Raw genomic sequence first — 26,001 nt, 5'->3', positions numbered from 1 at the left:
CTCCCGAGGGGACCCCATTTCCAGCGCAAAGCGGCGGCCGATGAGCTCTGGCCATCCCCGCAGACCCGGGTTCCTTGGATTATTACGTCCCCCACGCAGCGCTGCGGCCTCTTCACGGGGCACGTGGCCCGGAAAGGCCCAAGGCGGCCGCCCCACCCCGTGTGGCCTCCTCTCCAGCCCCAGGTTGTGATAGCTCGTTTTCGCGTGGAGAACAGGAGCGGGGGGCCCCTTGGACTAGCTCAAGGTCACCCCGCGGGAACACGGGGGCACCAGGACGGGAACTTACGTTTCGCGCTGCAGCGGTACGCCACGGGGTCCCCCGCTTGTACTCTGCGTACAAAGAACCGCGAACTCAGCAGCACCCCATCCGGAAACCACGCGGCCCGACCAATCCTGGTTTCTGTTTCCTCCTGGGGCAAATCTCACGAGATCCTGGGATCGCGAGTGGGGTATCCCAGGGAGTCTAGAAGGGGTTCATTTTAATAGGCGGGGAGGGAGTGGGGAGAGGGGGAGGGGTGGCGTCTGTGGCCATGCCCACTGGACAGCGGGGGGGGGGGGTGAGAGTGGGGATGGGGTGGGGGAGGGGTGGGGGAAAGGTAGGGTTGGGGGATGGGGAGGAGATGAAGGGATGGGTGAAGTGGGGGTAGGAGATGGGATAGAATGGAAGTGAGGTGGGGGAGGGAGGAATCGTGGAATGGGGGATGGGAATGGGGGAATGGGGTAGGATGGAGAACGGGGTGAGGTGGGGATGGGGTGGGGGTAGGTGGGGGGGTGGGGAGGGGTGGGCGTGGGCTGGGATGAAGGGGCCCTTGAGATCCGGAGGGAGGGGTCGAGGCTTAGAACCCCCCACCTCCAACTCCTCTCCCACCCCCACCTCTGGGCCTGTTCTTCCGCAACCCCTTCCTCTCTGCGGGGCGTGGGGTGCCAGGGCCGGCTCCGGGGCCCCGTGGGCGAGGGTTCTCGCCCACTCCCACCTCCCTCTTGTAGATAAAATGTCCCTGCCCTTGGCCAGTCCAGTACCCTCTACTCTCTCGACTTTACCACTTACGTGACCCCTGGGGCAGTGGAGACCCCAGCCAGGGTTTGACTAGATTGTCCTCTCTCCAGATCGTGCTTCCCACCTCCCCACCCCCCCATTTGGTTTTCCAGTTTTTTTCAGAAGCCAAACAATTGCTGCATCTGGTCTCTTCACCTCCGTCTGGCCTCCGCAGCCCCTCCAATGGCTTCAGCTTGTGCTGGTCCTGAGTGCAGGGTTCTCCTCTTTTCACCAACGGACCCCTTTGGACAAAGTCAGGAAGGGGCCTGGAAAAGGAAAGTGAGGGCGAGACCCTCCCAAGCGGTGCCCCTCAACCCTGGGGATGTCGCGTCCGGGCCACCAGGGGGCACTGGAGACATGGAATCCAGGACGGTTTTGGCACCTCCTTCCTCCCAGCCCCTCTAGGGGAGAAAGTCGGGCTTCTGGAGAGATGGTGAGAGCCAGGCGGGTGAGGATTCTTGCCTGGAGGGGTTAAGAGCAAAGCGGAACCCCAGGCCTGTCACTCACGCTGGCCTGGGAGACCTCCTTTGGGTCCTTTGAATTCAGCTTCCTCACTCAAGCCCAGTAAGTACTTGGCCTGCTCAGACTGTGAGGCTGTGTCCCTGTCATCCAGGTGACCCTAAATCTTTAACCACAGGCCACCAGAAGGTAGTGGTGGCCAAGAATAACAGGCAGGGCAGTAGTGATGGCTATCTTTCGTGGCTCAACCCTGCCATTTCCCCAGACATCCCCCGTGCCTCTGAGCTAACAGAGCTTAAGGTGTCCAGCTATACCCATGGATGGATGGATGGATGAATGAATACATAGGTACATACAAATGAGGGCATTGTGTTGATCCCCCTGGACCTGGGATTGTTACCTGGAACAGGGCTGGTAAAAACTCAATTTTTTCACCTTGGAACTGGAGACTCAGCCTCCCTCTTCTTCCTCTTGTCCAGGCTCATTCAACAAACATTCGTCCTTGAGAGGCTGCTGATGCAACACTCAAGGAGATAGTGCTCATAAGTTTTAGGGTGGAACCAGAAAAAAACCAAAACAAAACCAAAACAAGAAGACCATTGTTTTAAAGTGGCAGGTTGTAACTAATTCTCTGAGAGGGCAAAGGATGCATCTGTGGGACTTGAAATGGAAAGGGGATCCCTTTGAAGATTGCCGATCGTTATTTTCATGATTCGATGGCTGATTTAAGGCCTGATTTCAGGTTGACACACTGAAAAGATGACGTCGGAGATATTTATGATATAGTCCTAGTCATGTACAAGTAAACATGAAAGTAACATTCATTCATTTCATTGCTTCAAGCAATGCTCACAATGTTTACCATATTCCTGGGGCTAGACTAGGCCTGGAGTAGAAGAAGCAGTGAAAGTTACAGGGACCCCCCCCCCCCCACCTCCTGGAATACATGTAATTCTTTTTCCTGAACATTGTAGATAAGCATGTCAAGATGTCCAGAAGATGATCACTAAATGATAACACTGGCCATGGTAAAATAATTTTCTATATTTTGGGGGGGGGTTTTGCCTGTTTTTTGTGTTTTTGTTTTGTTTTGTTTTTTGGCCTTGCTGCATAGCACGTGGGATCTTAGTTCCCCGCCAACCAGGGATCGAACCACACCGCCTGCAGTGGAAGCATGGAGTTCTAACCACTAGACCGCCAGGGAATTCCCAACTTTTCTATATTTGTGGGTAAACTTTTCCAACATAAATGTTTTCCTTGACCAGTGATTTATTTTGGAGATATGAAGAAATTCAGTCACCCCACACAGCCTCTAGTCCCCCAGTCTGCTGCAAGATTAAGCTGACAAGGAAGGTCTTGGAGAGAATCCAGGATGGCTGGTCTGCGTTCCTAAGGCCGTATGTCCTGATTTGGGGGAACCACCACTTTTGAAAATCCTTTTGGGGGACTCTCCTGGCGGTACAGTGGTTAAGACTTCGCCTTCCAATGCAGGGGGTGCGGGTTTGATCCCTGGTCGGGGAGCTAAGATCCCACATGCCTCATGGCCGAAAAACCAAAACATAAAACAGAAGCAGTATTGTAACAAATTCAATAAAGACTTTAAAAATGGTCCACATCAAAAAAAAAAAAAAGAAAGAAAATCCTTTTGGGGTAGCTATGAATGAGCTCAGAGGGAAAGGCAGGAGCCTTCAGGTAGAGGCCAGTATCCTTCCATCCCAGACTCAAACTCAGGCCTCCTGCAGGCAATGGCCTTGCAGATGCAGAGGGCAGGAAGCCCCTCCCCAGGTGTGTGTGTGGTGGAAGGGGGAGATCAGGTGTGTGGGGAGGGGAACTCATCAGAAGGCCAGGTGCTCCGTGTCCCTCAGAACCAGCTTCAGAACAACTTCTTGGGAAGAAGACATCCTCCCCCCGCCCCTTCCTGGCTGGGCCAGGGCATCTGCCTGCTTCCCTGCGTGCCAAGCCTCAGGGCTTGGAGCAAAGGAGGAACTGAGAAGCATCCAGTCCTTTGAGGGTCTGGATAGAACAAGAGCAAAGGAAGGAGGAGTTTGCCCCTTTCCTGTCTCGCTGTTGAGCTGGGACATCTCATCTCATTTTCCTCTGTCGTCAGCAACTTCGGTATCAGGTCTTAGGACTTGGTCTGAATCACACCGACAGCTTTCCTGGGTCTGCAACTTGCAGACTGTGGGACTTAGTCTTATCTTTAATAACAGACATTATTATTTTAACCAGTGTGTAAAATAAAAAAGCACAAACATGTTCAAATCACACTTAAGCAATAGTCATGAATCAAAAATGATTGCTTCCCCCAAACATCTTTCTCCTTCTCCTTCAATTCCCAAGGCCAGCCTTTAGCTTTTCCCACCATTGGCCATAGAGTCACCTCTCTTGGGCTCCTGAAATGTCTGTCACTTGGTATGAAGAGCTGCCTCACAGGCATAACCTGGTACCAAGGCTGTGGTGGGGTGGGCTGAATAGTCCTGGGGTGAGGGTCCAGGCCACCTGGTGTGGCAGGTGACACATCCCATCGTGGAGGGAGTTAATGGACAAAGGGAAATGAGGTTAGAGGGGATGGAAGGGATCGGGGGTCTGGTGCTGAGCTTGATGGGGAAGGAGGGAGGAGGGGAGGGCAACGCAAGAGGGATTTCCAGCCCCCACTCAGCTGCCTCCCAGGGGCTTGGTTGGCACCGTCTGCAGCCACCAGGGGGCAGCAAGGGCCAGGATTTGGGGAAGGTACTTGAGGCTTATACTGTCCTGTATGAAGTTTCAAGAGGGGCTCCCCATGGAACACTTCTTACGTCCCAAAGCATTTGTACCCCAACAAATCATCTTCAAAAGTGCTAATAAATGGCCCAGGGCTCAGGCTCGGGCCTCAGACTCAGAGCACTGCAGAGACAGAGGCTGGAAGGGAACGTGAGGACCCTCCAAACTGAGGGGGAAAAGAAGGAGTTGGGGGGTGTGGGAGGGATGGATTGGGAGCTTGGGACTAGCAGATGCAAACTGTTATACATAAGATGGATAAACATCAAGGACCTATGGTATAGCACAGGGAACTGTATTCACTATCCTCTGATAAACCATAATGGAAAAGAATATGAAAAAATGTATATAGAGTATAACTGAATCACTTTATTGAACAGCAGAAATTCACACAGCATTGTAAATCAAGCACACGTCAATAAAAATTTCAGTTTGTTTGTTCTTTTTCTTTCTTTTTTTTCTTTTTTTCTTTTTTCACAGCGCTATGCGGCATGCAGGATTGTAGTACCCCGACCAGGGATCCAACCTGCACCCCCTGTAGTGGAGGCGCAGAGTGTTAACCACTGGACTGCCATGGAAGTCCCTTCAATAAAATGTTTTTAAAAAAGAGGGAGTTGAGGGGATACTGGTCCCCAGCTCTGCTTCTGACTCCCGGAAAGCGGGGCAGTTGGATCTTTCAGCCACCTGGGCTCAGGGCCTCTCCATTGTCCCAAGAGCACAGAGGGGACCTTCTGGGATTCCTCCCCCAGGAACCATGATGACTCTCACACCAGGAGAGACAGGAAATCCCATGCTGGATTCCTTTCCCACATCCTGTCATGGACTCTGTCTGTCCTCACACACCATGTGAAGGAGTTAATTCTCCAGTAATCTCTGCTGTCCAGGGATGCAGAAGAATCTAGAACAAACCATATCAGAGGGGGTGAGCAGAGGGGGGGAGGAGGGGCAGGTGCAGGAAGCAGATTTGCATGGAGGCCCCTCCCTCCTCTTAGGGGGGAGAGGATAAGAGAGGTCTGGGGGAGCAGGCCCAGGGCTGGGGCTCAGAAGGCAGCGTCTGGGACGTCTCCACCATGGCCTGGGCTCTGCTCCTTGTCACCCTCCTCACTCAGGGCACAGGTGAGGCCTCCAGAGAAGGGACCCCACGGACATCTGGCTGATCCTTTGTCCTCAGTGTGACCTGGGCCCCACACGGAACTGACCAGAGTGTGTTTCTCCTCTTTCCAGGGTCCTGGGCCCAGTCTGCCCTGACTCAGCCTCCCTCAGTGTCTGGGAATCTGGGACAGACGGTCACCATCTCCTGTGCTGGAACCAGCAGTGACATAGGGAAATATAGCGCTGTCGGCTGGCACCAACAACGCCCGGGCATGGCCCCCAAAACGCTGATTTATAATGTCAATAAACGGCCCTCAGGGATCCCTGACCGCTTCTCTGGGTCCAAGTCTGGGAACACGGCCTCCCTGACCATCTCTGGGCTCCAGGCTGAGGACGAGGCTGATTATTACTGTAGCTCAGGTACAAGTAGTAGCACTGTGCAAGGTGGTCCAAGTTCATGGGGAAGTGAGACCAAAACGTCCCTGAGCTCACAGGCTCCCTATTGCTCTGAAGATGCTTCTCCTCCCTGAGCTGCCAGCTCCATGCAGCTCGGCCATGAGAGGTCAGTGGTCTCTGAGCTCCTCCCTCTGCCTACAGTGAAGGTGGTGGGAAATATGCTCTTGAGGTTATTGTCTTGGGATGGTAAATACTTCCTCATCCTGTGTGATGTGCCCCTCTTTCCAGCTCTTCCACAGCAGTGTGATGGTTAATTTTATGTGTCTATTTGCCTGAGATAAGAGATGCCCATACTGCGGTTAAAACATTATTTCTTGGTGTCTGTGAGGCTGTCTCAGGAGGAGGATATTGGCATTTGAGTCCACAGACTGAGTAGAGAAGATCACTGGTGTGGTGCAGTGGGCACTGTCCTTGAGTTGAGGGCCTGAATAGAACAAAAAGGGAGAGGAAGGGGACGTTTGCTCTCTCCTCGTCATCAGAGGCATCACCTTCTCCTGACCCTGGACATTGGCACTGCTGCTTCTTCAGCTTTCAATCTCGGACCAGGACTTAACATCCTCGGCCCCGATTCACAGGCCTCTGGACTCAGACTGAATTATATCACTGGCTTTCCTGGTTCCTCAGCTTGCTGATAGATTGTGAGACACCTTCAACTTCCATAATGGTGTGAATCAATTCCTATAATAAATTATATATATTTTTTCCTGTTTCTCTGGAGCCATGTGACTAATCCCGATTTTGGTACCCAGAGTGCTTCAAGAAAAATAGAATTTTAAGGATGATTTTTCTCAATTGATTCTGAGGTTTCTGGAATTGGCTGTCTAATCTGGTTCTACTGAATGGTGCTAATGGCTATTTCCATTAGTACAGAGGGCACAGCTAGTGTATGTCATGAACTGTTCATTGAAATGAGAAAAATCCCTGCCTTGGATTCTTCTAAGCAACCACTTGTAAGAATCGAGGAGGTAAGTGACCCTGTATATGATATTTTGGAACGTTTTGGGAACCCTACAGAATATCATGACATTGGTATCTGCTCGGAATGTTGCTGGACAGAGTAGGGAGAGAAAAAGATGAGCTTAGCGATTCAAGATCCCATCGCAAGGGCCGCACAAGTGACCTGCGAGCTTTCTGGAGTGCCCTGGAGGAGAGCCTCATCTCGTGCAGCACTTGGAGTGAAATAGCTGAAAACCAACCCAGACCCTCCTCCTTCAATTGGCTAAATTCCAGCAAAGTTGAGTCCCAGCCTTGTAGTGAAGAAGGTGGTTGGGAAAGAACCGGATCCTACAGGTTGGGTGGGGATGTGTGGGAGGACCTGAGGGACCTGGGGACACTGAGTCCCTCAATTCTCATGTGTCTTCTTTGCCTGTGGAAGACGCCTCCCCACCCCCAGCGGTACAGGGCTTTCCACCTCTGTTTGGGGCGATTGACCCTGCATTGCCCAAGGAAAAGGTCACAGCCGCCCTGAGGAAGCTGCCACGTGAGGCTGTGCTGATTCTCCTCAGGACCCCCCGCCCCCATTACCCCTCTTTGCTTCTGGACCAACAATTAGACTCGGGTCCCAGCAGTTTCCTAGGAAGAGAATAGAGTGTGAGCCACGAGAGGGGCACTGCACTCCAAGAACTGCTTGGTTCTCCTAATTCACACAGACAGAAATCCCCAGAACACGTTGGGAAGGGATTCGAGGGTGGGGGGCAGTGGCGGGAGGAACATCAAGCTGGATCAGCTGGATCTGTGATCTGGGCTCACTCCACAGAGACTGCGTTTCATGTTCCCTGCAGCTCGGGGAGGTAGACAGAGCCTCAGCAGTTTGGGGGTTGGTTGGCGGAAGCAAAATCCAAGATGGTCCCTAGTGAGTGAACTAGAGAAGCCAGACCTGCCTGGAGACAAAGGGATTCAAAATGTAATGAGATTGGAGCATCCTTGAATGGCTCTGTGCTCACTCTTCTCCAAGCCAGAACTTACAGTGGGAACTGCAGCCCCTCAGCTGCAAATCCTAAACGCAATGGGAGGAGCTGGATCCTGGGTGGCCGGGGCCAAGGGGTGGCCTTCACCTACCAAGGGCAAGGCTACCGTCATGGCCAGTGGAGTCAAAGCAGCAGTGAGAAGAGTCTGACGTGTGCAGATCTCTGTCATTGGCTTGTTAATCATGGTATTTCTGGAACTGAAAAAGGTAGAAGCCTGCTAAATTCCTACTTGGTCAAAAAAAATTCTAGGTCAAGTGAAAAAATTATAAAAATTTTTTCAAATTATAAAAATTCCCCCAAAACGCCCATTTTGGGCCCACTGAGAAGACTCTTGGGACTCAGTAGGGAGTCATCCTCATGGCTGTGATTTCCTTCAGTGAGAGGAGACAAAGGAAAATCAGCAAAGGGCAAAGGTGGATGAGGTCAAGTCCATGGAAACCAGGAGAATCTTCCTGGAAGCCTTTCCGAGGGCCGGGCTTCATCCCCAGCGTCAAATGCTGACAATGTGTGTGAAGAATTGTATCACAGGGAGACTCATCAGACCAACAAGGCTCTTACCAGAGGCTGGTTTCCTAGGCATCTCCGGTCTGGCATCTGCCGACATTCCAGACTCCTGAGGGTTTTAGCAAAGCATTTTTAAAGGCCAGGAGAGAGGTGGTCGAAGGGTACATGATCAGCTTGTGCACAGTTCTCTGATTGGCTGATGGTAAGGCAGCAGGGTGGAGTCACAGGGCTTAACATTATCAGTCCTTAGGCTCCTGGGGGCCTGGGGCTATGTGCTCATGGTCACCAAGTAGTTCTTCCACCTGGTGTGGGGGTGGGGGGTGGATTTCACATCTGCAAAACAACTCAGGAAATTTGCATCAAATACTATTATCCAGGTACTTCAGAGAAGAGCTAAAGCAGAGGATATTGGGGATGGCCTGTCCCTGGAAGGCTCCATAGGGGTCTTGTTCGGTTACACACACACACACACACACACACACACACACACAGCACCATCACTCCTGGGTCCCCCCGCCCCATTGTACCCGGGAAGGATGCGGGGGTTCTGCTCTGTGGGGACCGGATACTCCATCTGCATCACCCCCGGGGCCCTGTACCCAGAGGCAGGAGCATAAACCCTGGGATGCAAAGGACAATTACACCAATTGTCAGCTTTCCTCATAATCAGGAACTAGACATTTCAGATACTGAGACAGTGATAATCTTGGGAAAGACCAGTCCGCCCTGATTCTCCGTCTAGAAAACACACAAAACACACTGGGTCCAGCGTCTCTGTGGACAGAGGAGCCTGACCTCAGGGAGGCACCAGCTCTGGGGTGAGGACCTCCCGCTGAGGACAGAGGAGAATCCTCACTTGCACCATGTGGCAGATAGACCTGCCTGAGGAGAGGTCCCTGTGGCTGGGCCCTGAGGTGAACTCTGACCCAGCCCCTCCTCCCAGCCCTGCACACCCTGGCATCTTCCCTCATTTCCTTTAGGGCTCCCCCCATCCTGACGGGCTCTAACTCCTTCTTACGTTATTCATTTTTTTGAACACTTTTGAGAATTCAGCTTCATCTCATGGGCCCATATTTCTCATCCGTGTACCTATGGGGGTGGGTTCATTTATCGTGTAGGTTCCTCTGCCCTGAAATGAGATCTCCTCAAGATCACTCACCCTGAGACAAGGTCGTCCTGAGACAAGATTAGAGACCCTTCAGGGGCCCTTCTGAGTCACCTGGGGAGGCAGGTGACAATTCCATCCTGATGAGGCTGCAGGACAAAGGACAGGGGCATGGAGGGGATGAGGAGGGACAGGGTGGCTGGTGCTGAGCTGGGAGGAGGAGGAGGAGGAAGAAGTGGGGGGTCCCAGGGTTCATCCTCAGAGCCCTGCAGAGGCAGGGGAGAGGGATGCAGTGGGCCCGTCCTGCTGAGGGGACAGGTTGGGGAGGGGGATGGACACCCCCAGCTCCCCTGTGGTGTCGGGAGGAGACGGGATGGAATCTCTAAGTCACCCCAGCCCCTCGCAGCCCAGCCCTCACCTTCCACCCACAAAACCCAAAGAGTGGTTAACGGGATTATTAGCCAACGACATCTTGACTCAAATAGTGGACGACAGGGACATCCCAGGATAGCCCCATTTCCTGGCCCCTATAATGGTCAGTGTCCTGACTAAGGACAACGTGTCACAGAGTTTTCATCCTCTCAGATGAGCCCTGATGTCCAGGGATGCAGAGACTCTAGGGTCCAGAGCTGGGCAGGGGCCTGGGGTGGGGGGCTGGGGGTCAAGGACCTGCTCGTGGATTCGATGTGCAGATGCTTCAGAACAAAGAGGTGGGGGCGGGGATGGGACAAGGCTGCAGCTCGGGCTCCCACCAGCCACCCAGCAAACAGCAGGTGTTTCCCCTGGTGGGACTGTCCCTTTCCCAAGCATAGAGACCTTGGAGATAGTCATCCAGCAGAGGGCGCTGCGGAATGTCCCCTGCACTGAGGTTCCCAGAGACACAGTCCTGTCCCAGTAGAGACCCTGAAGATCCAGGAGCTCATTACCTGAGGGACTTCAGCTGGTATTTCTCTCCCTGCAAACCAGGTACAAACAATTCATGCTCCTGTATATACATGTCATCCTTGTGTCAAAAGATTTTAATCCCTGAGCTATATTCTCCCCTCAGGGTGCAGAAAATCCAGTGACCAGGGCCAGGTCAGAGGGGTGAGGAGAGAATGAGGAGGGGCAGGTGCAGGAAGCTGATTTGCATGGAGGCCCCTCCCTCCTCTGAGCGGGGAGGGGATAAGAAAGGTCTGGGGGACCAGGCCCAGGGCTGGGGGCTCAGAAGGCAGCGACTGGCGTGTATCCACCATGGCCTGGGCTCTGCTTCTTGTCACCCTTCTCACTCAGGGCACAGGTGAGGCCTCCAGGGAAGGGACCCCGGCAACACCTGGCTGATCCTTTGTGTCTTTGTCCTCAGGGTGACCTGGGCCCCAGCACTGAACTGACCAGAGTGTGTTTCTCCTCTTTCCAGGGTCCTGGGCCCAGTCTGGCCTGACTCAGCCTCCCTCAGTGTCCGGGAATCCGGGACAGACAGTCACCATCTCCTGTGCTGGAACCAGCAGTGACATCAGGGGTTATAACTATGTCGGCTGGTACCAACAGCGCCCAGGCACGGCCCCCAAAACCTTGATTTATGGTGTCAATAAACGACCCTCAGGGATCCCTGATCGCTCCTCTGGCTCCAAGTCTGGGAACACGGCCTCCCTGACCATCTCTGGGCTCCAGGCTGAGGACGAGGCTGATTATTACTGTAGCTCCGGTAGTAGTAGCACTGTGCACAGTGGTCCAAGTTCATGGAGAAGTGAAACCAAAACCTGCCCTGAGCTCACAGGTTTCCCGTTGCTGTGACTCTGCTGGTTGCTCATCTGCATCTGTGGTAGAAGCATCGGCAGCTGAGAGGAGATCTGAGGACCCTGCAGAGGGATGAGGACAAAGGACAATGTGTGGTTTTCATGTTTGTTGTCCCTCCTCTTTGACCTGCATCTGAGTGGGCTGAGCCAGGGATCGTTCGGGACAGACTCTGTTCTCAGGCCTGTCTCTCTCCTGGCATCATGAACCCTGTCCAGGGATAGCCCTGCAGGAGGACGGTCTCCCCAATACGACGGGCTATTTGCAAAGTGGCTCCAGAATGGAGGGTGGGCTGGAGGGCGTGTCCCCCATTCCTCAGGGACGTCAAGGTCACATGTTTCCATGAGGAGCCAGTGCAGTTTCCAGGTGGAATCCCAGCACATCTAACACCTGTGAGAATTCATTGAAAAAACAGGCTCGTGTGTCCACGGTTCAATATTACTTTCTTTTGAAACTGACAGATATCAAATGCAATTATTTTAAATTTTAAATTATGTGAAGTCAGAAGTTTTTGTTTCTTATTTTTCTGTTCTTTTCTTTTTTTCTTTTTTTTTTCTTTTTGTCCATGCCATGTGGCATGTGAGATATTAGTTCCCCGACCAGGGATCACACCCACGTCTCCTGCAATGAAAGCGCTAAGTCTTAACCACTGGAGCACCAGGAATCTCCCAAATTCAATATTTTAGATGAAAAACAAAGTGCATGGGTTAGATTGCTCAGGACACCTCATCGCCCCAGTAAGAAGAAGAGGAACATTTGATAACTGTGCATTCAGCCGTCCAGGACTGGAGAGCAGCTCTTCTTCTGTGGTCCTGGCTCCTGGCTCTCATGAAGTTGGAATCACGTGTCAGTGGGCTGTTTTCATTAAGGTCCTCTGACTTTGGAAGACGCCTCGTATATGGCTCACTGCATGCTACCCCTGTGCCCTCTTTTCTTGTCCAAATCATCTTTCTGCTAAATCTGAATTTTAAAAAAAATTTTTAAAGATTTTAAAAATGTGGACCATCTTTAATGTCTTTATTGAATATGTTACAATATTGCTTTTGTTTTATGTTTTGGTTTTTTGGCCATAAGGCAAGTAGGATCTTAGCTCCCTGACCAGGGATCAAACCCGCAACCCCTGCATTGGAAGTCTTAACCACCGGATCGACAGGGAAGTCCCTAAATCTGATTTTTTTTTTTAACCCAGCGAATTATGCCCCCTATTTTCAAGTCTATGCTAGTCTCCATCTGAATAATCATTTGTCTTTGTCACAGCATTTTACAAGTGACCAGAATCTTTGGTCTTTCTATCTATATGGTCAAAGCTGAAGTAAAGTGTAAAAAATATTTACCAACATCATTTCTAAGTTCTACTTTCATTGGGATTATAGCTGCTTCTAAGTGTGCAGTGCAGGAATCAGAGTGGTTTTGCTCTCCTGAAATAGCCTCTTTTATAATTTCTACCCTCTCTCACTATTATGGAAACAGCCGTTCTTCCTTTCCATCTGTCCTGTTGTCCTGTTTTCTCTCTCTCTTTTTTTTTTCTATTGAATATATAGCTGCATTTGTAATCAGTCTTACTTTTTTCTAAGAAAGGCTTTTTTAGTTTTAATGACAATGACCTGAATGAGGCTCTTCACATGTTCTCCTTCTCAAAGCCTCCTAAGGATCCAGGTTGGGGGCATCTCCCCTCTACTCTATATGTTGTTTGCAAGTGTCCTGGACAAGCTGGTTGGGCAGGGTCTCAGCTGCATCAAACAGCCTGAGATGGTCTTTGTTCTGATATTGGCTCTGTCTTTTTCTTCCCAGTTTCTTTGTTCAGAGATTCCAGGTGAGTGTTTCTACCACATCCAAGGCTTCAAGAGTAGGTTTTCACCTTATACTTGCAGTTTCTCATGAAAATTTCCCCCATGTATGAATCCTGGTCTATGTAGCTAAGGAGAGGAAAAGTAGTCACGTCTATTTCAGTGTATTTTGCGCAATTCCTTTTATTATGAAATGCAGCATTCCTGAAGAAGAATGTGTGGAAATGCACACTCACAATTTAAGGAGGAATAATAAACAGAAGCCACATAACGCAAGGTGAAATCTACCCCCCAAAGCACATCTGTCTACCCCGCTCCCCGATTAGCTGGTTTGCTGACTTCGGGGTTAATCATTCCATGGCCTTTCTGTGCATTCCTGCCCCAGCCTTCCTAGGTATGTGTCTCCCAAACAATATGGTTTGAATCAGTGGAAAGAAGCATCCAACCAGCTGAGTGAGGAAAAGATAGTGTGTCTACAGGTGAAGCCCCAAGAGACATGGACCCTAACAGAGGCTCAGCTTGGTCCTGGGCGGGGCTTCCCTGGATTTCCTGGAGCCCGTCCTGAAGATGGCAGACAGGGTCCCAGAGGAAAGACAAGGAACCCTAGAGTCAGGCATCTGGCCTTGTGGGATGTGGGCGGGTCCTGCATCTCTAAGGGGAATATTGTCAGGGGATCAGCTACCCCACATATCCTGCTACTCAGCGGGACGTGGACTCCAGGAGCTGTCTGAGATCACTTCACCGGGAAGAAGCGAGAGAGATTGTTCCTGGCTGATCAGGACGCTAGAAAATGGCTCATGTCAAGATAATCCTAGCCCAGACATAAAGTACAAATCAGAATCCGGGCCACACGCATCCAACCTTACGTATGGGATGGAGTGAGGTATGGCAGCACCTGGATAATGTCAGCTTCCTCGTAGGTGAATATTTTGGCCTGTTGACAATTGGAGAAAGGCCTCCATGGGAGATGGCCATTCCAGAGAGGTGGGCAGAGGCTACAAAACTCTGGAGGCACGCAGCTTCTCCTCCTGATCCCCACAGAGTCAGCTCTGCCATGCCCCCTTATTCAGGACATGTGGTTTACTCTCTCCCTAGAACAAATCTGTGCACAGGGGTTAGTGGGCAGTGGTCTACCGCGACTAAAAGGAGAGAGAATCTGGAGATCTACCTGCATCTGTAAGGACTCACACTCATTATAATTGTTAAGTTATCTCAGCTTATCACGACAATACTCACCACTGATCACGACCTAAGGAATGACAGGTCTACTTACCACCACTGCAGACCTGGGACGGGCCTTTCTCAGGAAAGAGTCAGTAAACACTTGTCGACATGCATCTTGGCTTCCATATTTGTGCTTTTCTGTACTCCTATGTTCTTTGGACTCTTCCTGAACTCTGATATATGCCTCTGACTATCAGTATTGTTTGACTTGGGTTTAAAAGAAACAATCATAGTTGTGCGTTTGCTCCATGCACCCACAATAGCCAGAGTGAAGAACTCTGGGACAGGCGTTTGTGTTGTGAGGTTGGGGAGAGGGAGAGAGAGGGAGAAACATTGTGGTAGAATCCGCAGGGAACTGGTTTTTTGGTTTTTTTTTTTTGACCGCACCGCGCGGCATGTGGGCGCTTAGATCTCCAACCAGAGATGGAAACCTGTGCCCCCTGCACTGGAAGCACGACGTCTGAACCACTGGCCCACCTGGCAAGTCCCAGAACTATTTCTTTAGCTGACATTTTCCTAACATATCAATAGTCAATCCACCTGAAGAGGGGTCTCAAAAACTCTCCACACATCAAGATTTCATTACAATGAAACTAGATGCGATTGCCTTCACATTTCAGGACACTGGGGTTTGTTGAGTTTCTGGATATGAGGGTTTCTCTGTGTCTCTCTGTCTCCTCTCCTTTGGGAACTCCAATTATTTGTGTATTAGGTCAATTGAAGTCCCACAATTTGTGGATACTACTTCATTCTTTTAAATTCTTTTTCCCCCTCTGTGTTGGACGTGGAACTGTTTCCGTTGCAATGACTTTGAGTCAGAAATCTTTCATTATCCAATGCTCTGTCTGTCATTAATACCGTCTGCTGTTGTGTTCCCTGTAGTAGATTCACTGTCTGTTTTGTTCCACCTTCTGTTGCTTGGTTGAGACTTTCTTTCTTTTCTTTTTAATTTTTATTGGAATATAGTAGATTTACACTGTTGTGTTATTTTCTGCTGTACAGCAAAGTGAATCAGCTATACGTATACATATATCCACTCTCTTTCGATTTTTCTCCCAAATATTGGCTGAGACTTTCTATCTCTCTATTGACTTCAGGTGGGTCTGTCCTTATTTCTTGCATCATTTTAAACAAACTGGTTGAACATCTTTGTGACATAATTCCAGCAGATCTGTGAGACACGCTCTGTTAACTTTCCCTTCCATACAGTTGAGATGTTCTGGTTTTCCATATGCCCAGTGATTTCAGTCTATCCTGGTGTGACCAATATTATGTGGTGAAATTACAGGTTGTGTCTAAATCCTATGTTGGCATTTTGGTTTAATCAGACTCTCTGCCTGGTTGAGTACAGGTGGTTAATTCCATCCAGCTTTTTGTGAACTGTGCTTTCCATGTCAGTTCATTTACACAAACTTGGACCTGCTCTTCGGACACATCCTGCAATGAGCTGCACAGCGGCCAGACTGGGAACTGGGTTGTTTTCTGTCCCTCAGGTTCCAGGGCCTTGGTTGGCACCATCTGCAGCCACCAGGGGGCAGCAAGGGCCAGGATTTGGGGAAGGTACCTGTGGCTTATACTGTCCTGAAGTTCCAAGAGCTGCTTCCTGTGGAACCCCTTTTATGTCCCATAGCATTGTGCCCCAACAGTCATCTCAAAAGTGCAATAAATGGCCCAGGGCTCAGGCTCGGGCCTCAGACTCAGAGCACTGCAGAGACAGAGGCTGGAGGAGAACGTGAGGAGCCTCCCAACTGAGGAGGATGAGAGGCAGTGGGGGTGGGGGAGGGATGGGTTGGGAGTTTGGGACCAGCAGATACAAACTACTATACGTAGGATGGATAGACAACAAGGTCCCACGGTATAGCACAGGGAACTGTATTCAATATCCTGTGATAAACCATAAAGGAAAAGAATATGAAAAAAGAATGTATATATAACTGAGTCACTTTGCTGTACAGAAATTCACACAACATTGTAATTCAACTATACTTCATAAAGTTTTTTTGTTTCTTTTTTCTTTTTTTTTTTAATTTTTAAAAATTCTTTGGTTGCGCCATGTGGCATACAGCACCTTAGCCCCCCGACCATTGATCGAACCCGAGTCCCTGCAGTGGAAGTGTGGAGCCTTAACCACTGGACCACCAGGGAAGTCCCTTCAATAAATATTTTTAAAACAGAAGGAGTTGAGGGGTTACCGGTACCCAGCTCTGGCTTTAACTCCCAGAAAGTGGGGCAATTGGATCTTTTAGCCTCCTGGGCTCAGGGCCTCTCCTTTGTCCCAAGAGCACAGAGGGGACCTTCTGGGATTCCTCCCCCAGGAACCATGATGACTCTCACACCAGGAGAGACAGGAAATCCCGGGCTGGATTCCTTTCCCACACCGTGTCATGGACTCGGCCTGTACTCACACACCATGTGAAGTTGTTAATTCCCCAGTAATCTCTGCTGTCCAGGGATGCAGAAGAATCTGGAACAAACCGTGTCAGAGGGGGTGAGCAGGGCGGGGAGGAGGGACAGGTGCAGGTGGCAGATTTGCATGGAGGCCCCTCCCTCCTCTGTGGGGGAGGGGATAAGAGAGGTCTGTGGGCCCAGGCCCAGGGCTGGGGGCTCAGAAGGCAGCATCTGGGGAGTCTCCACCATGACCTGGGCTCTGCTCCTTGTCACCCTCCTCACTCAGGGCACAGGTGAGGCCTCCAGAGAAGGGACCCTAGGGACATCTGGCTGATCCTTTGTGTCTTTGTCCTCAGGGTGACCTGGGCCCCACATGGAATTGACCAGAGTGTGTTTCTTCTCTTTCCAGGGTCCTGGGCGCAGTCTGCCCTGACTCAACCTCCCTCAGTGTCTGGGAATCCGGGACAGACGGTCACCATCTCCTGTGCTGGAACCAGCAGTGACGTCGGGGGTTATAATGAAGTTGGCTGGTACCAACAGCGCCCAGGCACAGCCCCCAAAACCCTGATTTATTATGTCAGCAGTCGGCCCTCAGGGATCCCTGATTGCTTTTCTGGACCCAAGTCTGGCAGCACGGCCTCCCTGACCATCTCTGGGCTCCTGGCTAGGACGAGGCTGATTATTTCTGTAGCTCAGGTACAAGTAGTAGCACTGTGCACAGTGGCCCACGTTCATGGAGAAGGGAGGTGAAAGCCTGTCCCGAACTCACAGGCTTCCCGTTGCGGTGACTCTGCTTGTTTCTCATCTGCATCTGTAGTTGAAGCATCAGCAGCTGAGAGACCTGAGGACAATGCAGAGGGATGAGGACAAAGGACAATGTGTGGTTTTCATATTTGTTGTCCTTCCTCTTTGACCTGCATCTGAGTGGGCTACACCAGGGATGGTTGGGGACAGACTCTGAGTCTCAGAATTGTCCCTTTCCTGGCATCGGTGAACCCTGTCCGGGGACAGCCCTGCAGGAAGACAGTCTCCAAATACGATGGGATCTTTGCAAAGTGGCTCCAGAATGGAAGGTGGGCTGGAGGGTGTGTCCCACATTTCTCAGTGGCGTCAAGGTCACATGTTTCCATGAGGAGCCAGTGCATTGTCCCGGTGGAATCCCAGCAGATCTAACACCTGTGAGAATTAATTGAAAAACAGGCACGAGTGTAGTAGGTTCAATATTAAAATTTACTTGTAACTGAAAGACAGTTTTCCATTGCAAACATTACTAAAATTTAAATTATGTGAATTCAATAGTTTAGATGAAAAACAAAGTGCATTTGTTATATTGCTCAGGACGTTGCATCCCCATAGTAACAATTGAAGAGGAACATTTGATAGCTGTGTCTTCAGGCATCCAGGACTGGAGAGCAGCTCTTTTTTGTGGTCCTGGCTCCTGGGTCTCATGAATTTGGAGTCACGTGTCAGTCGGGTATTTTCACTAAGGTCCTCTAGCTTTGGAAGATCACTCGTATATGGCTTACTCCATGCCAGCCATGTGCACACTTTTCTTGTCCAAATCATCTTCCTGATAAATCTGATCTTTTTTAACCAAGTCATTTAGTCCGCATGCTTTCCAAGTCTATGCTAGTCTCAATATGAATAATCATTTGTCCTTATCACAGCATTTTATAAATGACCAGAATCATTGGTCTTTCTATCTATATTGTCAAAGCTCTGGGAGAGTGTAGAAAATATTGACCAACTTCATTTCTAAGTTCTAATTTCATTGGGATTATAGCTGCTAATAAGTGTGCAGTGCAGGATTCAGAGTGTTTTTACTCTCCTGAAATAGCCTCTGTTATAATTTCTACTCTCCCCCATTATTATGGAAACAGCCGTTCTTCCTTTCCATCCGTACTTTTATCCTCTTATCGTATTATCTCTCACTTTTCTTTTATTGAACATATCTACAATCAGTCTTACATTCTTCTAAGAAAGACTTTTTTCTTCCTAATGAGAATGACCTGAATATCGCTCTCCACGTGTTCAGAAGTCACATCCTACAAATTAGACTGAGCTCGGATATCAAATATTCCCCTGAATATAGGAACCCTGAGCTTGCAGTTTAAACAATCCAGTCTGCGTATTTGTATGCAGACGTGTGTGTTTGTGCCTCAGAATCTGAGCAAAGGTCACCTTGTGTCCACACACGGACCCCTCCCCCCTCCCATCCTCACTCCAGGTCCCAAATGATCAGTCCTGGAGCAGGACATGGATGAGTTATCAAGAGCAAGATGGTGATACTGAATCAAGAGGATCTTTGCTTCCCTTCTGCTTGATGTGAAAAATTCTGGACACGATTTGACCCAATATTTGAGGAGTATTTGGAAATATAGGTTTGAACATTTAAAAAGCTGTTTTCTACGCTACATGATATTTTGATTCTCTGAATCTCAATGAAACAGAAACAAATCTCAGAACTCAAAAGAAACAGATTCAAGTCAAAAGCATCTCCTTTTGTCTCTCATCCAATGTGATGCCCAAACACTATTCCTGACAACATGCGGGGACCCAGCTCTGGACTGAGGCGGATCTTGGGTTGTCTCCATATCCCGGAAGTGGGGACAAGATCCCTCGATAGGTGGGGGTGGGGGGGCTGGACAGAGAGGAATTTCCCTCAGAGTCCATAGTGAACGAGGGGTCTGCACCACGGAGGTCAATGATTCGTGGTGGGTTACCATTTCTGGAGTACAGATGAAGAATTTCTGAAAATTCCATTACAATTAAAAAATCTCCATACTCTTTGCTGTTGTAATATGTGCAATGCAGAATATTTCTCATGGGTAATCCAATAAGGAATCACAGTCAAAAGTGAAAGTCAGAGAACTTTCCTGCAGGTGGTTTGCTTTGGTTATTTCCCCACTGCAAACATACGGAATATTTAAAGGATAAACCAAGGAGGAAGCAGTGTTATGGAGAAAGAAGGGCTGAACTATTTGTGCATTTTCTCCTTAACGAGGACAAAGCACGTGCTGACTGGCAGAGGATTCCCTCCTGCTGTGTGGGATCCCCCCCTCATAGAGCCCGGGTGGTGGCCTGAGGTCTTGTGGGAGCTCTGGCAGCCTTTGAGATCAATGAGGCAGAAGCTCCAGACCAGCTTCTGTGGTGGGGAGCAAATACGGCTGCATGTGGGGTCCCTGCCTACTGATCAATGTGCCATGGAAAGAAAACCAAGAGTGCTGTAGACAGGAGCCCACACTGAAAGTCAGGAGAGCAGGAATTCCGAGTGTGCACCTGATTTTTCTCTCACTGGAAATAGTTCCGGGAATGGTGGAGCCATGGGGAGTTTCCACTGCTCATGACTTAGTGATTCCCTGAGTGGTCCTGGGGTGTCCAGGGATGAGGTGGCGTTTTCCCCCCATTTTCCCCCAGTTTTATTGAAATATAATTGACATATAACGGATTAGTTTTAGGTGTACAATGTAAATTTAGTTAACATCTATCACCTCACATAATTACAAATTGTTTTCTTTTGATGAGAACTTTTTAAAAAATTGGAATATAATTGCTTTACAATGTTGTGTTAGTTTCTCCTCTACAAGAAAGTGAATCAGCTAAATGTGTACATATATCCCCTCCCTCTTGAGCCTCCCTCCACCCGTCCCACCCCACCCCTCTAGGTCATCTCAGAGCACTGAGCTGAGCTCCCTGTGCTATACAGCAGGTACACTAGCTATCTATTTTACACATGGTAGTGTATATATGTCAATCCTAACCTCCCAATTCATCCCACCCTCCCCTTCCCCCACTGTGTCCACATGTCCATTCTCTACGTCTGCACCTCTTTTCCTGCCCTGCAAATAGATTCATCAGTACCATTTTTCTAGATTCCATATATAGAACCTAATTTTCTCTTTCTGACTTACTTCACTCCTTATGACAGACTCTAGGTTCATCCACATCACTACAAATGACCCAATTTTGTTCCTTTTTATGGCTGGGTAATATTCCATTGTATATACGTACCACATCTTCTTTATCCATTCATCTGTCCATGGACATTTAAGTTGCTTCCATGTCCTGGCTATTGTAAATAGTGCTTCAGTGAACACTGGGGTACATGTATCTTTTCGAATTATGGTTTTCTCAGGGTATATGCCCAGTAGTGGGATTGCTGGGTCATTTGGTAGTTCTATTTTTAGTTTTTTAAGGAACCTCCATACTGTTCTCCATAGTGGTTGTATCAATTTACATTCCTACCAACAGTGCAAGAGGGTTGTCTTTTCTCCACACCCTCTCCAGCATTTATTGTTTGTAGATTTTTAAATGGTGGCCATTCTGACCGGTGTGAGGTGATACCTCATTGTGGTTTTGATTTGCATTTCTCTAATAATTAGTGATGTTGAGCATCTTTTCATGTGTTTGTTGGCCATCTGTATGTCTTCTTTGGAGAAATGTCTATTTAGATCTTCTACCCATTTTTTGATTGTGTTGTTTGGGGGTTTTTTTGTTGTTATTGAGCTGCATGAGCTGCTTGTATATTTTGGAGATTAATCCTTTGTCAGTTGCTTCATTTGCAAATATTTTCTCCCATTCTGAGTGTTATCATTTTGTCTTATTTATGGTTTCCTTTGCAGTGCAGAAGATTTTAAGTTTAATTAGGTCCCATTTATTTATTTTTGTTTTTATTCTCATTACTCTAGGAGGTGGGTCGAAAAGGATCTTGCTACGATTTATGTCAAAGCGTGTTCTGCCTATGTTTTCTTCTAAGAGTTTTATAGTGTCTGGCCTTACATTTCGGTCTTTAATCCATTTTGAGTTTATTTTTGTGTACGGTGTTAGGAAGTGTTCTAATTTCATTCTTTTACATGTAGCTCTCCAGTTTTCCCAGCACCATGTATTGCAGAGACTGTCTTTTCTCCATTGTATATTCTTGCTTCCTTTGTCATAGATTAGGTGACCATAGGCGTGTGGGTTTATCTCTGGGCTTTCTATCCTGTGCCATTGATCTACATTTTTGTTTTTGTGCCAGTACCATACTCCAGAAAGTGGGCATAGAGGGAACCTACCTCAGCATAATAAAGGCCATATATGACAAACCCACAGCAAACATGCTCAATGGTGAAAAACTGAAAGCATTTCCTCTAAGATCAGGAACAAGACAAGGGTGCCCACTCTCGCCGCTATTATTCAACATAGTTTTGGAAGTCCTAGCCACGGAAATCAGAGAAGAAAAAGAAATAAAAGGATTCCAAATTGGAAAAGAAGAAGTAAAACCGTTACTGTTTGCAGAAAACACGCTACTATACATAGAAAATCCTGAAGATGCCACCAGAAAACTACTAGAGTTAATCAATGAGTTTAGTCAAGTCGCAGGATTCCAAATTAATGCACAGAAATCTCTTGCATTCCTATACACTAACAACAAAACATCAGAAAGAGAAATTAAGGAAACAATCCCATTTACCACTGCAACAAAGCGCATAAAATACCTAGGAATCAACCTACCTAAGGAGGCAAAAGACCTGTATGCAGAAAACTATAAGACACTGAGAAAGAAATCAAAGATGACACAAACAGATGGAGAGATAGACCACGTTCTTGGATTGGAAGAATCAGCATTGTGAAAATGACTATACTACCCAAAGCGATCTACAGATTCAATGCAACCCCTATCAAATCACCAATGGCATTTTTCACAGAACTAGAACAAAAAATTTTACAATTTGTATGGAAACACAAAAGACCCCGAATAGCCAAAGCATTCTTGAGGAAGAAAAGCAGAGCTGGAGGAATCAGGCTCCCTGACTTCAGACTATATTACAAAGCTACAGTAGTCAAGACATTATGGTACTGGCACAAAAACAGAAATATACATCAAAGGAACAGGATAGAAAGCCCAGAGATAAACCCATGCACCTATGGTCACCATGTCTTTGACAAAGGAGGCAATAATATACAGTGGGGTGGCTTTTAGTGCAAACCCTGATTCCCATGATGACCTTTAACCCCTGGGTGCAGAGGGCAGGAGATGGTAGGAAACCCTAGACCCTGGCTTTGCTGCTTGTTTTCTCAGATCATCCTGTGTCGAGTGTCCCCAAGACCACAGGCAACTACTTTTGTCACTACAAGACCTCAAAACTAGGTAGAGAGTCGTCCTCATGGCTGTAATTTCCTTCAATGAAAGGAGACAAAGCAAAATCAGCAAAGGGCAAAGGTGGATGAGGTGAAGTGTGAGGAAAACAGGAGACGCTTCCAGGAGGCCATTCCCAAGGGACGGGCTTCATCACCAGAATCAAATGGTGACAACGTGTGTGAATTGTGCCCCAGGGAGCCTCATCAGACCCCCAAGACTCTTACTGGAGGCTGGTCTCCTAGGCATCCTGTGCCTGGCATCTACCGAAATTCCAGGTTGTCAGTGGGAAGGAGGTTAGGGGTTCAGCATAAACCATAAGGTTGCAGAAAAGTGGAGACTCAGGGGGTCATTCTTCTTGGAGAATAGCTGAAACCTTCCTGAAATCTAATCACAGGACACAAAGTAAGGGCGAGTCTTGCAGGCAGGTCTTTCTAAAGACGTTAGTCTCAGGCTGCGGTGTAACTGTTCTCTGCACAAATCCTATTTGTATTCCTGTGCTGGAGCTCAGGCCCTGGATCCAAGGGAAACCCAACATCTCACCATCAGGTCCAGTTACGCTCTATCATAGGATGTGCTCTGTCTCTGTGAATAAACACACATACAGACCCACACAAATGCAGACACACACACACACACACACACACACACACCCAGCACCATCACTCCTGGGTCACCTCCACAGTACCCAGGAAGGAAGCAGGGATCTGTTCTGTGGGGACCGGGAGCTCCTTCTGCATCACCCCCGGGGTCCTGTGCACAGAGGCAGGAGCATAAACCCTGGGATGCAAAGGACAATTAAGCCAATGTCAGCATTCCTTGTAATCAGGAACTAGACATTTCAGATACTGAGAAAGTGACAAATTTGGGAAAGACCCATCAGCCCTGATTCTCTGTCTAGAAAACACACTGGGTCCAGCGTCTCTGTGGACACAGGAGTCTGACCTCAGGGAGGCACCAGCTCTGGGGTGAGGACCTCCTGCTGAGCACAGGGGACAGAGGAGAATACTCACTTGCATCACGTGGCAGACAGAACTGCCTGAGAAGAGGGCCCTGCAACTGGGCCCTGAGGCCGACTTTGACCCAGCCCCTCCTCCCAGCCCCTCACACCCTGGCATCTTCCTTCATTTTCCATTAGGTCTCCCTCCATCCTGATGGAACGAAAATCCTTCTTACATTATTCTTTTTCAAAGCTTTCTGAGAATTAAGCTTCGTCTCATGGGCCCATATTTCTTATCCTTGTACCTATGCGGGAGGAGTCATTTATCCTGTCAGGTTCCCCTGCCCTGAGCTGAGATCCCCTCAAGGTCATTGTCCCTGAGACAAGGTTGTCCTGAGACAAGATTAGAGACCCTGCTGGGGTGTGTCTGAGTCACCTGGGGAGGGAGGTGACAATTCCCTCCCGATGAGGCTGCAGGACAAAGGACAGGGGCATGGAGGAGACGAGGAGGGACAGGGTGGCTGGTGCTGAGCTGGGAGGAGGAGGAAGTGGGGGGGTCAGAGCTGGGGGGTCAAACCTACTCAGCTGCCTCCCTGGGGTTCTGTCGTCACCATCTGAGGCCACCAGGGGGCAGCGAGGGCCTGGGTTTGGGGAGGTTCTGCTGTGGTTTCCTGACCTGTATGAAGCTGCGGCCTCCTTAACCCCCTAAGGGAGAGTGTGGGGTGCAGTGTCCCCAATCTGTTCTGCTTCATAAAACCTTTACTAGGAAGGCCAATAAAGGTCCCAGGGTTCATCCTCAGAGCCCTGCAGAGGCAGGGGACAGGGGGCAGGGGGCCCGTCCTGCTGAGGGAACAGGTTGGGGAGGGGGATGCACACCCCCAGCTCCCCTGTGGTGTCGGGAGGAGATGGGATGGAATCTCTAAGTCACCCCAGCCCCTCGGGCCCCTGTCCTCACCTTCCACCCGCAAACCCAAAGAGTGGTTATTGGGATTATGAGCCAAGGACATCTTGACTCCCATAGTGGATGAGAGGGACATCTCAGGATGGTCCCACTTCCTGGGCCCTGTAATGGTCAGTGTCCTGACTAAGGACAACGTGTCACAGAGTTTTCATCCTCTCAGATAAGCCCTGCTGTCCAGAGATGCAGAGACTCTAGGGTCCAGAGCCAGGTCAGAGGGGTGAGGAGATAATGAGGAGGGGCAGGTGCAGGAAGCTGATTTGCATGGAGGCCCCTCCCTCCTCTGAGCGGGGAGGGGATAAGAGAGGTCTGGGGGCCCAGGCCTAGGGCTGGGGCTCAGAAGGCAGCGTCTGGGGTGTCTTCACCATGGCCTGGGCTCTGCTCCTTGTCACCCTCCTCACTCAGGGCACAGGTGAGGCCGCCAGGGAAGGGACCCCGGGGACATCTGGCTGATCCTTTGTGTCGTTGTCCTCAGGGTGACTTGAGCCCCAGCACGGAACTGACCAGAGTGTGTTTCTCCTCTTTGCAGGGTCCTGGGCCCAGTCTGCCCTGACTCAGCCTCCCTCAGTGTCCGGGAATCCAGGACAGACGATCACCATCTCCTGTGCTGGAACCAGTAGTGACATCGGGAGGTATAACGATGTAGGCTGGTACCAACAGCGCCCAGGCACGGCCCCCAAAACCTTGATTTATGAGGTCAATAAACGACCCTCAGGGATCCCTGATCGCTTCTCTGGCTCCAAGTCTGGCAACACGGGCTCCCTGACCATCTCTGGGCTCCAGGCTGAGGACGAGGCTGATTATTACTGTAGCTCCAGTACCAGTAGTTGCACTGTGCACAGTGGTCCAAGTTCATGGAGAAGTGAAACCAAAACCTCCCTTTAGCTCCCTCCAGCCCCTTCACTCTTAAATACAGGCTTTCACTTGTTGCTTGTTTGTTATTATTTTATTTGCCAATAATTACAAACTTAAATGAATTTGAAGATTTCATAAAGAACTGCTTCATACCTTTTTCCCAGATCCATCATTTTGAACTATTGCCATCTTCGCTTTTCATTATGTCAGCTTATCTCTCATTTTCTCTCTCTGCCTATATATATATGTGTGTGTGTGTGTGTGTGTGTGTGTGTGTATATGTATGTACTTGGATGTGTATACATATATAAACATCCATAAATATACATACTCAACACACCCACACACGTAAACAAAACATTCATTTTCTGAACCACTGGGAATAGGTTTCATCCATCAGCATCTAAGGCTTAATACATTTCTTTTAGACAGAGTTCACATGAAATCACAGTCATCATTTAAGGTGTAGAATCAGGGTTTTTAATGTATTGACAAGTTAGTCCATCCATGATCACTCCAGAGTCCAGATGCTTCCTGCCCCTCAAGACACACCTCATCCACCTGCAGTCACTCCCTGTCTCC

At 49.1% G+C, this 26,001-nt stretch overlaps 1 pseudogene and 3 gene segments (V, D, J or C); all 4 read left to right on the top strand.

Moving 5' to 3' along the window:
• Positions 1-5,322: 5,322 nt before the first annotated feature.
• On the top strand, positions 5,323-5,874 carry LOC133075171 (immunoglobulin lambda variable 2-18-like). The segment is given in 2 exon segments: positions 5,323-5,368; positions 5,477-5,874. Coding segments are annotated over 2 exon segments (444 nt in total).
• Positions 5,875-10,609: 4,735 nt separating this feature from the next.
• LOC133075170 (immunoglobulin lambda variable 2-8-like) lies at positions 10,610-11,356 on the top strand. The segment is given in 3 exon segments: positions 10,610-10,655; positions 10,773-11,074; positions 11,303-11,356. Coding segments are annotated over 3 exon segments (402 nt in total).
• A 5,439-nt stretch (positions 11,357-16,795) lies between these two features.
• On the top strand, positions 16,796-17,336 carry LOC133075169 (immunoglobulin lambda variable 2-18-like; annotated as a pseudogene).
• A 7,594-nt stretch (positions 17,337-24,930) lies between these two features.
• Positions 24,931-25,449, top strand: LOC133075167 (immunoglobulin lambda variable 2-18-like). The segment is given in 2 exon segments: positions 24,931-24,976; positions 25,094-25,449. Coding segments are annotated over 2 exon segments (402 nt in total).
• Positions 25,450-26,001: the final 552 nt, after the last annotated feature.

Source organism: Eubalaena glacialis, chromosome 15, assembly GCF_028564815.1.
Source record: "Eubalaena glacialis isolate mEubGla1 chromosome 15, mEubGla1.1.hap2.+ XY, whole genome shotgun sequence".
NCBI classification, from domain to species: Eukaryota; Metazoa; Chordata; class Mammalia; order Artiodactyla; family Balaenidae; genus Eubalaena; species Eubalaena glacialis.
The sequence above is the reverse complement of the archived record's forward strand: the minus strand, read 5'-3'. Positions and strand labels throughout refer to the sequence as shown.